The 16,255-nt window shown below is 47.5% G+C and overlaps 1 protein-coding gene across 1 annotated transcript in view; it reads right to left on the bottom strand.

Moving 5' to 3' along the window:
• The window catches only part of FAM178B (family with sequence similarity 178 member B), a 196,188-nt gene extending 183,349 nt beyond the window's left edge, over positions 1-12,839 (bottom strand). The window contains exons 1-2 of the mRNA XM_087969642.1: positions 12,696-12,839; positions 12,128-12,233 (exon numbers count right to left, since the gene is read on the bottom strand). Of these exons, the coding sequence (XP_087825768.1) occupies positions 12,128-12,233; positions 12,696-12,832 (243 nt within the window). The 5' untranslated portion in view covers positions 12,833-12,839. The remainder of the gene's footprint in view (positions 1-12,127; positions 12,234-12,695) is intronic.
• Positions 12,840-16,255: the final 3,416 nt, after the last annotated feature.

The following is a 16,255-nucleotide window of genomic DNA, read 5'->3' as shown; positions in this document are numbered from 1 at the left end:
GTTTCCCTCTTTCCCTTTCTCCCTCATTTTTTCCTTTCCTTCCCTTCCCTTCCTTCCTTCCATTTCCTTTTGTGATTTGCATCATGCCATCATGCAGATGATGTAAATGGCTCAAAATGACAGCATTTGTACCACCACAGCAATCTACTCTTCCGTTCAATGGGCTTTGGAGGTTAATGGACACACCAGGAGCCACGGTGGCGCAGTGGTGAGAATGCAGTACTGCAGGCTACTTCTGCTGACTGCCGGAAGCCTGCAATTTGGCAGATCGAATCTCACCAGGCTCAAGATTGACTCAGCCTTCCATCTTTCCCAGGTGGGTAAAATGAGGACCGAGATTGTTGGGGGGCAAAAGGCTGACTCTGTAAAACCGCGTAGACAGGGCTGAAAAGCTCTGCGAAGCGGTACATAAGTCTAAAGGCTACTGCTATCTTCCACACAGAGCCTTTTACAACATGAGTTTTCCCCTCCCTCTTCCAAATCAGTAGAGCTGGTATGGCCAGGAGCCCCTCCCCATTTCTAGACTGGCCATTCTGGGGTCCGACATGCTCCACCACCATCCTCCAGCCCTTTTCCCCAACACCTCTGGCATCTTTTAAAGTCAAGGAAGATTAATAGTCTTAATGCATGGAACAGCCAAGATCTCTACTCGCTGCCTGGAGTTGTGTAGGTGAAACAAGATCGCGGCAGCCCCTGCTGTATTAAGATGTATGAACCCGCCCCGAGCAGCTCTATAAATCACGCCCACACTCAGAAATTTTAAAAAGCTCCTTTGCCCAAATGCATTCTATTACTCATAATAGCAACAAGCCGAGCAGGGAGTGAGAGAGAGCCAGAGGAGGCCGAGAGCAAATTCAATGGCTAAGGAAAAGTGCATTCCTCCCAGCTCAGAATGTCTGAAAACAGCCCCTGCTTCACAATTGCACAGAAGCACTTCCAGGTTTTTTAAGTGACAACCTGGGCCGTTTACCCCCTCTTAGCCACATGCAAAAGCATCTTCCTGCACACCAAATGATCGCATAGAAGAGTTGCTGTGGCCGAGTCGGTTAAGAAAGAAGGCAACAAAGAAGATGTGATGACCCAGGGTGGTATACAAAATAAACACAGTCACAAAAAAACAGGTGAAGCCCCTTTTATTCCTTCACTTTGCTTCCAAGATCCGAATATCCTTGACTGGAGAGAAAAAACTCTCACATAAGCAGTTACAAGAAAGAGGAAATGCCGTTTAAATTATAAAGAGTAAAAAAACAACACAAACCAGGCAAGATAAGGGCTGTAAGACGTCCACAGATATCAGAACACACACTGGGAAGGACACCAAACTCAGAGAGGAACAATAAACTTAGAGGTATTTCCATGCTTTGTTTCCAGCGCTCGCCTGTACATATGTCCGTCCTCTTATCCAGTTGTCACAGCTGCAGCCCATGAAGAGGATCAAGGCCCTCTCCTCCCCAGTAGTCCACGTCTCTCCCTTATCCTCTCCTTCCTGCGTGCCCTAGGATGGAGAGGATATGAGCCTGGGTCCTCCTCTGACTGCCCAGCCGGCCTCTGCCCTTCCCCAGCCTCCTCCACAACATCCAGAGCCACGCTTCCACTCCCTGTCGGCTGTTCCTCCTCTCCCTCAATCGGTCTCCAACAGGGGCATGACAGAAGACTTCTGGAATGTTTGGGGGGTTGGAGGAAAACATAACTTTCTCTACCCTGAGCTGATCACACAGGCTGTGAACTCACCACCTTTGGTGCGAACGCCACTCAGATCCAGCTTCCAGGCATCTACTGCATAAAGGCCCACACACTGCTCACCTCCCAAGGTGGAAAGTCCCGATTGGCAACTTCTTTCTAAAATGGGACCAGGTTCCCCAGAGGAAGAGTTGCAAGGCTAGTTCTGTTCTGACCTCAAAAGCACGAAGCCAATTCCTCGTCCCGATAAAACCCCTTGTATTTAGTTTCAAGTGAATTCCTCTGCAGCAAAGTCCTGGCCAACAGTCCTTCAAGAGATTTCATAACTACAGACCTTGATTGGGCTTGGAGAGCTGCCAGGCCGATATCTTTCAAACACCACTCTGTAGCAGACAATACTTGGCAAGTGGTCAGGAACAGATCTTCACCCTAATGAATTGAACTAATTGTCTCCTGCAAACCTCAACCCCCTTTCACTCCTCTTTATTCCCTATGGGAGGGGCCATTCACCATCCACCTGTGGCTTTACTCCCAAGTCAACCCTTGTTCCTTAGCTGTTCCCTTCTTCTGGCAGCTCTGTGGATGCACACACTGGGAACAGGCTCCAGCTGTTCTTCTGCCTCACTGATCTCCGACTCCGAAGGCAGCTGATTACTGTCAGACAGCCCTGGCTCCATCTGAGCCTCCAACACACAGCCCTCATCGGAGCCTTCTCCAGACTCCAGGACTGGCCCATGTTCCTCTCCAACTTCCTCACTGTCCGAGTCTGCCGCCAGCTCTGCTGGCCACTGGCGGGCCACAACAGAGAATTTAGTTTGGAAAGCGAACAACAAAAGTCACAAACCTACATTTGTTTCTATGTTCCCATATCAAAAAGGCAGTGCAGATTTTTTTGAAGGATTGCCAAAACTTGCCAAGCTTGAACGGAAGCAACGAAAGAGATTGTGTGCAGCATATATAACTCCATTGTTTTGCACACCTTGGGCTTTTTTGAATAAACAACCCCTCTCTTGAAAGCAGTAATAAACGCTTGTACTTCCTTTCCTAGCCTTGCTGAGATGATTGAGAAATGTCAGGTTTCCAAGTGATGAAATCCATTTAAAAAGAAAAGAACAAAGTCCATCTTCCAAGACAATTTCTTTTATTTAGAGAAAGTAAGGAAAAGAATATATACTAAGCCTAACTGAAATGGCTACACACGTGAATTTGTCCCGATGATTGAGAAAGTTGTCCTGACGCCCCTCGAGCAGAGTTACACTGGCTCTTTGCCTTACCTGTATGGATCAGGTGGGAATGAGGAATAGGGGCAGAGGTGGGATTCAACCGGTGTAACAACCGGTTCGGTGAGCGTGCAATTTGGGCGGGTGGGCGGGGCCAACTGATCACCGGAACTACCGGTTCGTCTGAACCGGTCCGAACCGTAGAATCACACCCCTGACTCTATTCCATTCTGATACATCTCATGTTTTCATCAGCTAAACGGGTTTTTTGTAGGGTAGAGAAACCGAAGTCTATGGAGATTCTCATTCATCCAGCTCATGGTTGTCCCCAATGTGCTTTTTTTCCGAACACAACTGGACTTTGTTTATTTATTTATTTTAACGTTTTGCTTCTCATGAACTGAAGAAGCTTCTTGGATGAGAAGCAAAATGTTTTTTAAAAAAAGAAAAGAAAAAGAAGTCCAGTTGCCTTTTGGAAAAAGCACCTTTGGCTAGAGAAACTAGCATCAATAAAGGAAAATATTTGTCGCTCGGGGATGAAAGGAAGGTTCCCGGGTGCTCTCCGATCTTCATCGCTCTCTGTAGGGATCAGGTGGGAATGAGGAATAGGGGCAGGGGTGGGATTCAACCAGTGTTAACAATCGGTTCGGTAAGCACATGATTTGGGCAGGTGGGCGGGGCCAGCTGATCACCGGAACTACCAGTTCACCTGAACGTGTCTGAACCGGGTGAATCCCAATCTGTAGCAAGAAAATCCTAATCTGTAGCGAGCAGATGCTGCTGACATCTCTCTTCCTCCGTTGCATCTACAGGCTGGCAAAGCTCTTCTAAACTGCGTGGCGTTTTCTCCCTAAGGATGTTGGGGAAGGGAGGTGGAACCATCGACATCTTGCTGTGAGCAATTTTCATTGTTTTCTGCAGACCAGGTCCACCCGATTTGTCTTGACCAGGACTCCAACAGCGGGTGGGTCAAAGCGAGGTAAACCTTGGCAACCACTGGTCTTCTTCGTGTGAATGCTTTTTTCAGCTTATCTAGATCTTCGCGATGTGGGAAAGAGCTGGTGGAAAGATGGGAGCCATCAGCAGCTTATTCAACTGTTGTCCATCCAAGACTAATTGTATCAATTAGGACAGGACTGGCCGCAAGTTTTATGGGAAGTGATGGATGCCTTCTTGGGTGCAGAACATTGTGCTGCATGTTTTAAAGGAGGTAGTCGGAGTGAAAAGGTCCCGCCCTTGATTCTGCATAAGAGCTCTGTAGTGATAGGCCAGTGTCAAATATTTCACTGAGTGGGTAAGATGATGGAGAAAGTGGCCTTGCAAGTCAAGGTGCATGGGGATTAATCTGATTATGTTGAAGAGGTGTGGTGGCGCAGTGGTCAAAATGCAGTACTGCAGGCTACTTCTGCTGACTGCCGGCTGCCTGAAATTTGGCATTTCAAATCTCACCTGTTCAATGTTGACTCAGCCTTCCATCTTTCTGAGGTGGGTAAAATGAGGACCTAGATTGATGGGGGCAAGAGGCTGACTCTGTAAACCGCTTGGAGAGGGCTGTAAAAGCACCGTGAAGCGGTATAGAAGTCTAAGTGCTATCCACTTGGTTGATGTATTGCTATCCACTTGGTTGACTTGGTAGATCAAGGGTGTCAAACCTGCGCCATCATGGCATCGTCACGTGATGTATCACAACTTTTTCCCTTCGCTAAACCAGGTGTGGGCATAGCCAGCACGTGACACATCTGGCCCACGGGCTGCGAGTTTGACAGCCCTATGGTAGATGAACCATGCTGGAAACTTAAATGTAAAATGTGACCCTGGAGTTATTGGTGGCTTTTGATTGGCACCAACTCAACATGGCCAACTCACCCCAAGACAACTTGCAGCAGGACAATTCAACGAATACAAAAATTGAATTAATTTCAATGGAGCCGTGGCCGCTAATAATAAAGCCAACCCAGAAATACAAGAGTTACAATCATTTTGATGAAAATGTGGTGTCTACTACGAAAAGTAAATAAAGGAAACTATTAATACAGCTTTGAATTGTCCCAATGTGAGCTCTACTGCAGGAAGTTGAGCTGTACCACAGAGAGTTGGTTACAGCAAATCGGCCATGGTCATTTGACCTGGTCCCACTTCTGTGCCATTTGATGGGGTCGGGCCTTAGAGTGCTGTTGTGTTCCAATGCTTCATAACAGGGACATTCAGAAGGTCGGGCTGGGAGACTGTTCTTCAATATCTAAGTTGTTGAGATACGGTGTTTCATGTGGTTGTATCTTCTCCCATACTTTAATATTCACATGAAACTAAGGGGAGAGAATGGAGGCCTTTGAACTCTAGTGCTGGAGAAGACTCCTGTGAGTCCCTTGGCGATCCAACTGGTCAGTCCTAGAGATCAACCCTGACTGCTCTTTAGAAGGCCAGATCCTGAAGATGAAACTCAAAGACTTTGGTCACCTCATGAGAAGGAAGGACTCACTGGAGAAAAGCCTAATGTTGGGAACGATGGAGGGCAATAGAAGAAGAAGGGGACGGCAGAGAAGGAGGTGGCTGGATGGAGTCCCTGAAGCAATCGGCGTGAGCTTAAATGGACTCTGGGGGATGGAAGAGGACAGGAAGGCCTGGAGGAACGTTGTCCATGGGGTTGCGATGGGTCGGACACGACTTTGCAACTAACAGCAACAACAAAAGGGGAGAGAATGCTTAGAACTTAGGAGAAAGGTCCAAAGAGTATTCTGATAGTACCCAGATCTACTTCTCCCTCATATCTAACACCAAGAAACTGATCATTATTTATTTATTTATTTATTTATTTATTTATTTATTTATTTGATTTGTCAATTGTTTACAAGATAAGTATAAGTGTATACATAGTTGTGAATACATGAAATGGGTACATATAAGAAAAATAAAAGAATAAGAGAAACAATAGGACAGGGACGGTAGGCACGTTGGTGCGCTTATGCACGCCCCCTACAGACCTCTTAGGAAAGGGGTGAGGTCAATAGTAGACAGTCTAAGGTTAAAGTTTTTGGGGTTTGGGGAAGAAACTACAGAGTCGGGTAGAGTATTCCAGACATTGACCACTCTATTGCTGAAGTCATATTTCCTGCAATCAAGTTTGGTGCGGTTAACATTGAGTTTGTATCTATTGTGTGCTCTTGTGTTGTTATGGTTGAAGCTGAAGTATTCATTGACAGGTAGGACATTGCAATGTATGATTTTATATACCATGCTTAAATCAGACCGAAGACGGCGTAGTTCAAGGTTTTCTAGTTCTAGAATTTCAAGTCTGGTGGCATAAGGTATTCTACAACGAGTAGAGGAGTGGAGAACTCTTCTTGTGAAATATTTCTGGACTTTCTCAATTGTGCTAATATCAGATACGTAATGTGGGTTCCAGACTGATGAACTGTATTCGAGTATTGGTCTAGCAAATGTTTTGTATGCTCTGGTTAGTAGTGTGATATTACCAGAGAAAAAGCTACGTAGGATTAGGTTAACAACTCTTAATGCCTTTTTGGCTATGTAGTTGCAGTGGGCTCTAGCACTTAGATCATTAGAGGTTACCTTTATCATTAGATAAATTAGATTAGAGGTTACATTTATCATTAGAGGTTACATTACCCTTGATATTTTCCCAATCTTGAAAATGGCCTCCAAAAATGGGGTGGAAATGAAATGGAGACAAGGAGGTGTTCCTGGCCAAGGAAAACTCAGGGATTGTGCAACCCCTATAGCAGCTGCATCCTTTTTTTTTTTTTTAATCTGTTGAGCTGTTGAGCCCATTTAGTTAGGTGGATCCACACAGCCGCCGGCAAACTTCACTTCCACACGCTTTTCTAATTGTCTTTTTAAAGCCGTTTAAAGATGGTCAACACAGTAGCAAACTCCTGAAGTTCCACTTAGCAAAAAGAGCTTCCCCCTCATGACTCTTTATCGGAGTCTAATATTTTGAGATAAAGTGGTGCAGGCACCACTCTGGCCTTTCCGAAGACCATAAAGTGTTCGGGGCTGGTGGGAATTTTGAAAGCGTGGCATCATAAAATGGCTGCCGGGGGCTTGCCTATCACAGAACGGCTGCTGTTCGGAGGGGGGAAATCAGTCCGCCCCCCACTCCAGATGGCAAGCTGTTTGATGGCTCCCTGTCACCCCCAGAATCACCCTGCCATCTGTCCGATTACCTTTGTGATGTTTTTTGTGTGTGTGTGCGTGTGTGTGGTTCGTTCGCATCCAGCGGCCTGAGTTTTAACTCGCCTTGTGTGTTGGTTTTGTTTGTTTTTAATTTTAATGTGCGTGGATCTCTCCGGGACCTTAGGTGAAAATAACGATGATGCTAGAAGGAGAGCATTTGCTTTTCTGCATGTCAGCTCCTAATTAAAAGAGAGAGAGAGTTCCTCAACTTTCTTGGCAGAAGTTCAGAAGTGCAAAAATAAAGGTTGTTTATGATTTAGGAGGAGAAGGAGTGGGGTGGGGGGGAAGACATCAAAAGGAAACATCCAGAAGAGCCATAATACAACAAAGATGCTGACAAGCACTAGGAAGAGGACAGAGAAGAGCAACAAAGATGATTAAGAGCCCCGGAGGCTTAAACCTTGCCAGGAGTCCTTGAGTTACAACCACATATTGACCCCAAAATGCCATGTTTCTTAGGGGGGGGGTTGCTCCATTTTACGACTTGTGGGAAGCGAAGTTTTCCAACGGCTTTAAATCCACATTGCTTAAAGGGACTCAACAACAACTCCGTTAAAAAAACAACGCAGCCATGACAGGGGTTGCATCAAAACAGTGGTCGCCAACTGATGGGCTGGGAGAAAATTTTGGTGGTCCGCAGAGAAATGTCCCCTCCCCAAAGCAAGACTGCATGGGAACACAAGGCTGCGCCGCCCACATGGCCCGCCCGCCCGCGGCCTCCACCCTTCGGCCAAGCACAAACCTTACCTTGAGCAGAGCCACGCAAGCTGGAACTGGAAGGCGAGACCAACGGCGGGGGAGGGAAATCCGCCCCACAGTGGCTTGCTGGCATTGGTGGGAAAGTGGGTCCCATATTCCAGAGCTGCAGGAGTCACAGGACTGGCTCTTTGGTCATCCCAGAGCAGCTCCTCCAGTCCATGGCAGGCCGGTGCACCCGGGTGAAGAAGCAGCTGCTCCGGGATGACCAAAGGGCCAGTCCTGTGACTACTGCAGCTCTGGAATACGGGACCCACTTTCCCACCAATGTCAGCAAGCCACCGTCAGTCAAAATCCGTATTAGTGGTCCACGGGATCTAAAATTATGAGTTTGGTGGTCCCTGAGGTCCAAAAGGTTGGCGACCCCTGCATTAAAGCATCAAACAGCTTGGGGGGGAAAAAGAGGAGGCTGCTTTAATGAGAAACAGAAAGCGATTATGATAGTCTGAGAAAGACATTACAGAGGATGGTGAGCACAGCCTAAAATATTGTGGGCTGTTCCCTGACACCACTGGATGAACTCACTAGGGCTCGCTGCCTTAGAAGAGTGAGGAAAATCCTCAGGGACGACTCGCACCCCGGTCAGTACTTCTTCACTCTCCTACCATCGAGTAGGAGATAGAGAAACATAGCCAGCCGCACCAACAGGCTGAAGAACAGTTTCTACCCGTGGGCTGTCGGACTCCTGAACTGAAAGTAACTTCATGTCAACGTAGTAGGATAGACTTGCAGGGCTGGTGCGTTGTGCAACAAGGTCACATATTGTAGTAAGATTGGGATTGGGTTAGGGACTTGTTCTGACCCAAGCCTCGTTCAAAGCAAACAAATACCAAACAGAGATAAAAGCAAATCCTTTTTAATGCTCCTCTGTGAATTCTGTTCATTCACAGTGAAACGCTATTAAAAACTAATTGTCCCAGATAAGAATGAGCCTAGCCAAGGTTGCGCCAAGGCTGCCAAGAACACTAGATTAAATTGCAAGGAAATAATCAAAACCAAATGTCTCCAAACACAAACCAGGATAGTCCGAACTTCCACAAGGCTTGAAGTGTAAGAACTTGCTTCCTGTAAAGAATCCCACCTCTGGGAGCTGGCTTTTATCCCTTAAGGGAGGGGCCATCACCTTGCAGCCTTACTCCCGAAGTCACCCGTGCTGCTGCAGCTGCTCTTTCCTTCGAGCAGCCCTGCGCGCGCACGGACTGGGCACAGGCTCCTCGGGGACCTCTTCCTCACTGCTGCCAGCCTCCACCATCTCCGAAGGCAGCATTCCACTCCCTGATGGTCCTGGTCCCATCCCTGCATCACACACAGGCCCCTCATCTGAGTCCTCGCTCTCCGAGACCCCAGCCGTCCGCACCTGCTGCCGGCGAACCACAACAGGACTTCTGTCCTCACTGTGAGTTGTGTTGGGTGTGTGTGTGCGTGCACAAAGAGAGGCTCAGCCAATCTCACTGTACACATGTTGTACCCTGACAATAAAGGTAATAATAATTAGCCCTCCTTCCTCTCATTTCTCTCTCCACCGCAGCTGTCAGGTATGCTGGGCTGAGAAAGACCAACCTCACCTAATCAGCTTGTAGGACTAAGTGCCTTTGATGGTGGCAAAGCCAGGATCAGTGTCACAGCCTTAACCAATAAAGGCCTTTCTTGCTCCAGACCTAGAGAATGCAAAGAAGCCGCTTTTGCCAGCTTGTTCCTAATCTACGTGTGCCGTAAGAGGTTCTGCTCAGGATGCTCTTAATCTGTTGAGGTGTGGCAGATGGGTCCTCAGGAATCTTAACCCCACCCCCCAATAAGATGGCCTTCCCTAATTCTGGAGCATTCTTTCCCATGAGCCTAATTTATGGTGTCGAATGTTTTCCCCCCATCATCACAGCTGTCCTAGCGTTTCTGCTCTGATGCTTTGCTTTCTAAGTTGATTCATCTTCGATATTTTTTTAAGCTTTTTAAACCTCTGCTGCTTTTAATTTGCCGCTCTTCTACAATTTGGCTTTAATTGCTTTGTTGTGTTTTTGATTTTGATTTACATGACTTTTCCTGGGGGGTTTTGATGGCACCTTGCCCTGGGAGCTATTAGCTCCGGGGGCTGACGGTTATAAATCTTCAGCATGCATAAGTCAAACTGTGACACTGGGATGGGGGGGGGGCTGTGGTTCGGGGCTGCTCACAACCACAGCCACTGAAAAGGATCCAGTTTCTTAGGAAAAGAAATTAGAAAAGACAAGAGGGCTTGCGGGCTCAACGACAGAGTGAGCTCATTCTCTTTTTAAAACTGAAACGACAGATGCAAACAACCGCCAAAGTAAACCCCAGCAAAACCATCGTTCTCAAACGCTTTGCGCCGACTGTCTTCTTTTCAAATTAATTGGCAAAAATCATTTTTGATTCATTGTTCACCCACTGCGTGAATGAGCCTACATTTGCTTACCTTAATCATTCACTTTAAAGAATGTTTCAAAGGTACAATTTTCTCCCAGGATTTTGGTAATGATGACATGGGGGGCGGCGGAATGAGCTCATTCAGCCTTTGCACAAAGTTTCTTCCTTCCTCCCCGAGTTCCTTTCTGAATGGAAACCCTATCGTTGGAAAAAACAGGACTTTTCCTGTCTCTTCTTCTTAAAAGTTTTGCAGAATTTCAAGCCAGGCGGGGCCAAGGAACCTGCAAAAGCTGGTGTGGGGGGGTTGGTTTCAACCTCACCGCGCTCTCAATTCCTCAGAGCAATGACGGCGGACAACCGCCAGTTTTGGCTTTAGCTTTAGCTTTAACTCAGAAGCAGAAATTCGTACCGTTTTTATTTTGCAACAAGATGCTGCCTCTCTCCCTTTGACAAAATTCCCACCTGAGATTTTAGACAGCGCTTGTGATGACCCAAAGGGGCGTGACACAAAAATAACACGGTCGCAAAAGTAGAATAAATTCCCTCCAATTTGGGCCCCAATGTCCAATTATCCGCGGCTGGATATCAAACTCTTCCAAAAACAGTCTACGAGGTAAAGAAATGCCGTCCGAACCCAAAGTAAAGATAATTAGAAATTTTAAAAAAGCACCACAAACCATGCTGAAGTAATTAACACGGCAGGCCAAGATAATAAATTGCAGACTTTCAAAGGATAACGAAGCGCCCACAGTTGGGAGGATGCCAAAACCCAGATAAGCCTCGACCAAGATAATGCATGCTTTGCTTCCAGCAAGGAGTTGTGTGCAAACGCCCCTCTTATATCCTGTTCTCCCAGCTGCAACTAATAAAAGGGATCAGGGCCTTTTCCTCTCCCGTAAGCCACGTTGCTCCCTTCTCCGTTCCTCCCTGTGTGCACTAGGATGGAGAGGGTCTTCCTCTGAATGCCCAGCCGGACTGTGCCCTTCCCCTATTTCTTCCACAGTCACCAGAGCTACACTCCCACTCCCTGTCAGCTGCTCAATCTCCCCCTCAGAATCAGACTCCAACAAGGGCATGACAAAAAGAAAGGAAGGGAGGGAGGGAGGGAGGGAGGGAGGGAGGGAGGAAAATGAGCAGAAGGAAGGAAGCTGTGTTGGGACGGTGGTTAGAATACAGTATTGCAGGCTAATCGACTGCCCACTGCCAGCAGTTTGATCCTGACCGGCTCAAAGTTGACTCAGCCTTCCATCTTTCCGAGGTGGGTAAAATAAGGACCCAGATTTCTGGGGGCAAGAGGCTGACTCTGTAAAACTGCTAAAACTGCTTAGTAAAGCACTGTGAAGCGGTATATAAATCTAAGGGCTATTGCTGTTAAGAAAAAAAACCAGGGATATTTCTCCTCCTGCGGTTCCCGGAATTACTTCCTGACAGTTTACCCGTCCTTGGGGGGAGGGAGAGGAGGGGGCGTTTAAGCCTCTTTCAACTGTGACGGTACCATCTTTGGCCCGGGCTGCTTGTTAACCTGGTCAAGGGAACAGATGTAGTTTTGTTCTGGAAATCATCAGAGAAGAACTGTTCATGGGCACAACGGATCATTATCCTTCTCTAGAGATGAGGGCCCTTCTGCCCCATTAAGGCATCTGTTCCACAAGGCTGGCGACTCAGCCAATTAGCCAAATGTGCCTCCTAAACCCGGTGATTACCATTTCAGCGGATTAATCAGGCTAATTGATTAGCGCTCACGGGGGGAGGGGGGGCTAGGCGGTCCTAAGCCCCCCCCCATGCCGGAAGCCGGAGCAAAAGGTGTGGCAATCTCGTGGGTGCCTGCCCTTCTCTTGGCCGCTGGGGCCACCTAGTGGCCGGTCCTCGGCTTGCAAGCGAGGCAGCCACCTGCTTACCTGGAAAAGCCAGCGCAGAACAGGGGGGGGACACTTGGCTAGTCCGTGATAGATGAACCCGAGGCTGCCACTGTGGAGGATCGCCAGCTGCTGAGAGGACCTGGAGCTGCAGGGAGAAAGGCAGAGAATTCAAAAAGATGTTGAGGCTCTAGAAAGAGGGCAGAGAAGAGCAACCAGGATGATTAAGGGGACTGGAGGATAAAACATACGATGGACGGTTGCAGGAACTGGGCCTGTCTAGTCTAGTCTATCTACCTATCTATCCTTAGTAAGACCACACCTAGAATACTGCATTCAGTTTTGGTCACCATACTATAAAAAATGATGTTGAGACTCTAGAAAGACTACAGAGAAGAGCAACCAGGATGATGAGGGGACTGGAGGATAAAACATACGATGGACGGTTGCAGGAACTGGGCCTGGCTAGTCTAGGGAAGAGAAGGACCAGGGGAGACAGGAGAGCATCTTCCAGTATTTGAGGGGCTGCTCCAGGAGGGGGTCAACTTATTCTCCAGATGACCTACAAGGTCCCTTCCAACTCTGGGGGCCAAGCTATTTTCCAACGCACCTGAAGGCCAGACAAGGAATAATGGATGGAATTCCCGAATTCTGGGAGTTGCCAAGTTTGAAGACCCTTGCAATAAAACTATTCTTTGAGGAATCTACCTGTCTCGGAGTTTCGTTTGCTACTTGAAACGCTGACATTTAGTCCTTGGCGCTCTGAGAAGAAAACGCTCATGGTTTCTAACCCACAGGGACGTCATCACTTTTGGTGACAAAGCCAGCCCTTGTTCTCCAAGGGGCACAAGAGGGGGCACACATTCCAAGGAAGGAACGCAGCAGCAAAAGCGGCATTTGAGTTCAGGTCAGTAAGAGAAGCGTGGGGAATAAGATTCCTTGTCAATTTAATCATTCCCCTCCTCTTGCCACTATAGGAATTGAATTTTTGTGACAACCTGGGGGGGGGGGGGCGGCGTGTTTCTAAGGCCCTCATTCAAGGTTTGTTGGGAGGAGGGGGTTCACCAGCCACCCTGAGGTCGAAGGTTACACACTCCCACTACAAGACAACAGCAATCCGTCTGAATGCACAACGGAAAGCAATTGGCGAAGTTAAGGGCAGTCAACGTGAAATATGTACAACCCAGCATGCGAAATCCTGAACGTCTCCAGATTCTTTAGATGTCATGGAATGGTTTTAGAGGCAGCCTGGAGAAGCACATTGCAGGTTGCAAGAAGACACTGGACAGTCACTTATCTGGAATGGTATAGGGTCTCTTGTGAATTTCGCTGTATGTATACTGTGTATATACATACAATGACGATAAAGAATTCAATTCAATTCTACCTGGGGTTGGATTCTACCGGTTTGGACTGGTTTTATAGAACCGGTTGTTATGATTCTGTGCAGTTTGGAGAACCGGCAAATCATGCCCCTCCCCCATCCAGTCAGTCCTTTCATGAAGGCCCACTTGGGATAGCAACGCCTTCCGAGGGCTTCCTTTGTTAAGGGTTGTTTCTTTTCTTGTTTTTCTTTTCAGCCTCTATTCGTTTTCTTCTTCTACTTTCTTTAAATACGGTTTTATCAGTAGCGGACGTGGATGTTAAAGTAAGGAAACGTAGAATCCGCATTTGCCCTGAAACACAAATGCTAGCCAACTGGGGGAAAGCGTTCTCAAATAGCCTTTAAACCAGGGGTCCCCAACCTTTCAGACCTCAGGGACTAATAAAGTAGACCTGTGATGGGGAACCTACGGCACGTGTTCCACAGGTGGCATGCAGAGCCATTTGTGCAGGCGCTCAAGCCCCAGCCAAACTTACCTGCACTGTGCATGCACGTGCCTCCCAGGTGATTTTTGGCCCATTTGAGGCCATATTCGCTCTCCCGGAAACTCGAAGAAAGCCTCTGCAGCCTCGGGAGGCTGAAAAAAGGACCTTCCAGAAAGTGCCGAAACAGGCCCGTTTTTGGGGCTCCAGAGGCTGCAGAGGCCTCCCTCGAGCCTCCGGGAGGATGAAAACGGCCTCAAACAGGCCCAAAATCAGCTTCCCTTCAAGAAGAAGAAATGTGATGACCCAGAGTATATCGGAAATATAACGAAAACCAAAAGTGAATAAACGTCCTTTAATACCTTCAACTTGGCTTCACTGTTTAATTGTTCACAGTGGAGGAGTAATCTGTTTTCAAACTAACATTTCAAGGGAAAGAAACACCATTCAAATGCAAAGAGCCAATAATGAAGCAAAAAAAACCAAAAAAAAACCTGCCCTGAATAAAGTTCCACGACAGACCAGGATAGATAACTGCCAACTTCAGGAAGATAACCAGGTACAGTCCGTTGGAAGAACGCCAACCAAGATAAACCTTCTTTAGGAATGAAACGCTAATTGGCACGCAGGTCCAAACTCTTATGCAAATCTCACACCTGCAACCCATGAAGAGGATCGTGGCCCTCTCCTCCCGAGTAGAGCACATTTCACCCTGATCCTCTCCTCCCTGCGTGCTCTGGGACGGATAGGGGATGGGCCTGGGTCCTCCTCTGACTGCTCAGCCGGCCTCTGCCCTTCCCCAGCCTCCTCCACCACCTCCGGAGCCCCACTCCCACTCCCTGTTGGCTGTTCCTCTTCTCCCTCAGAGTCAGTCTCCACCAGGGCCATGAGAAGAAAGCAACTTTGAGACAACTCGGGGAGTTGAAGTCCGCGAGGCTTCAAGTTGCCATGGTTGGAGACCCCTGCTTTCAGAGCAGCTGCCCAGAGGTCAATTCCTGCCCCATTGCTAAGGGGAATTCAGAGAGACAAGTCGGTCCTTCCAGACAGTTGGGGGCCTTTTCAATCGCTGGAAGTCTTGTCCAGAGGAGCTGCTTCTGCTGTTTGCCCTGCCCTTGACATAAACCAGAGCTCTTTCCATTGTCATCTCTGCTCGCCAGCTCAATTGCAGCCCTCGGGCAACCCAACCGGGGTTTGGATACGGAGAGAGGCAGCGGGAGACTTGTCTCGGATCACTTGAAACCAAAGGACCCTTCTTTTTTGTTAGATAACAGAGGTCATCTAAATTTAGGCCGGGTCAGCTCTTTTGATCAGCTGGATCAAGACTTCCAGCTGCCAGAGGCCAATTCCATTTGAGAGGAGCCCAAAATGGAAATCTGAAGACTCAGGGCAGGGGGAAAAGAAAGGCTGAGGGCAGAGCTTAAATTGGTAACTCTCTCCCCTCTTTGACAAGCCTTCTTCATGGAATTATACAAGAGACGGATTCAGAAGCATGGCCTTCTGACTCTAGCTTTTGTCCTGTCCTTCGCTGTGGCTTTTGCCCTGCACTAATCGGTTAAGAAGGAGGGGGAAACCACACACATCTGTTGGGTCATTAGAGCTCTCTCATCTTGGTTTTCTTTGGCAGATATTTCATTATTGTGGGTACTCATCACTGAGGCTTTTAAGAAGAGACTGGACAGTCACTTGTCTGGAGATGGTTCAGGACTAGGGGTCCCCAACCCGCTGGTCCGCTGACGGCACCGGCCGCGGAACAAGCCTTACCGGGTCGCTGGTTAAGCAGGAGCTCTCTCATCTTGGTTTTCTTGCAGATATTTCATTATTGTGGGTACTTCATCACTGGAGGCTTTTAAGAAGAGACTGGACAGTCACTTGTCTGAGATGGTCTAGATGGTCTCTATTCTCCTGCTTGAGCACTATAGAACGCTTGAGACGCTGTAGAGCCCTGCACACCAGAACAACTAGACACAAGGACAGTTTTTTTCCCCAATGCCATCACTCTGCTAAACAAATAATTCCCTCAACACTGTCCAACTATTTACAAAGTCTGCACTACTATTACTGTTAATCTTCTCATCACTCCTTATCATCCATCCCCTCCCACTTGTGACTGTAGGACTGTAACTTTGTCGCTTGTATCCTTATGGTTTATATTGATTATTTCCTAGTATGATTTGATTGTTGATTGTACCCTATGACTATCATTAAGTGTTGCATCATATGATTCTTGACTCTTGACGAGTGTATCTTTCCTCTTATGGACACTGAGAGTATTTGCACCAAGACAAATTCCTTGTGTGTCCAATCACACTTGGCCAATAAAGTATTCTATTCTATTCTATTCTATTCTATTCTATTCTATTCTAT

Source organism: Notechis scutatus, chromosome 7 (genome assembly GCF_049901735.1).
Source record: "Notechis scutatus isolate UNSWTSFEM ecotype Mainland chromosome 7, rNotScu1.2, whole genome shotgun sequence".
Classification (NCBI taxonomy): domain Eukaryota; kingdom Metazoa; phylum Chordata; class Lepidosauria; order Squamata; family Elapidae; genus Notechis; species Notechis scutatus.
Note: the sequence above shows the minus strand (reverse complement) of the source record. Positions and strands in the feature narration are given on the sequence as shown.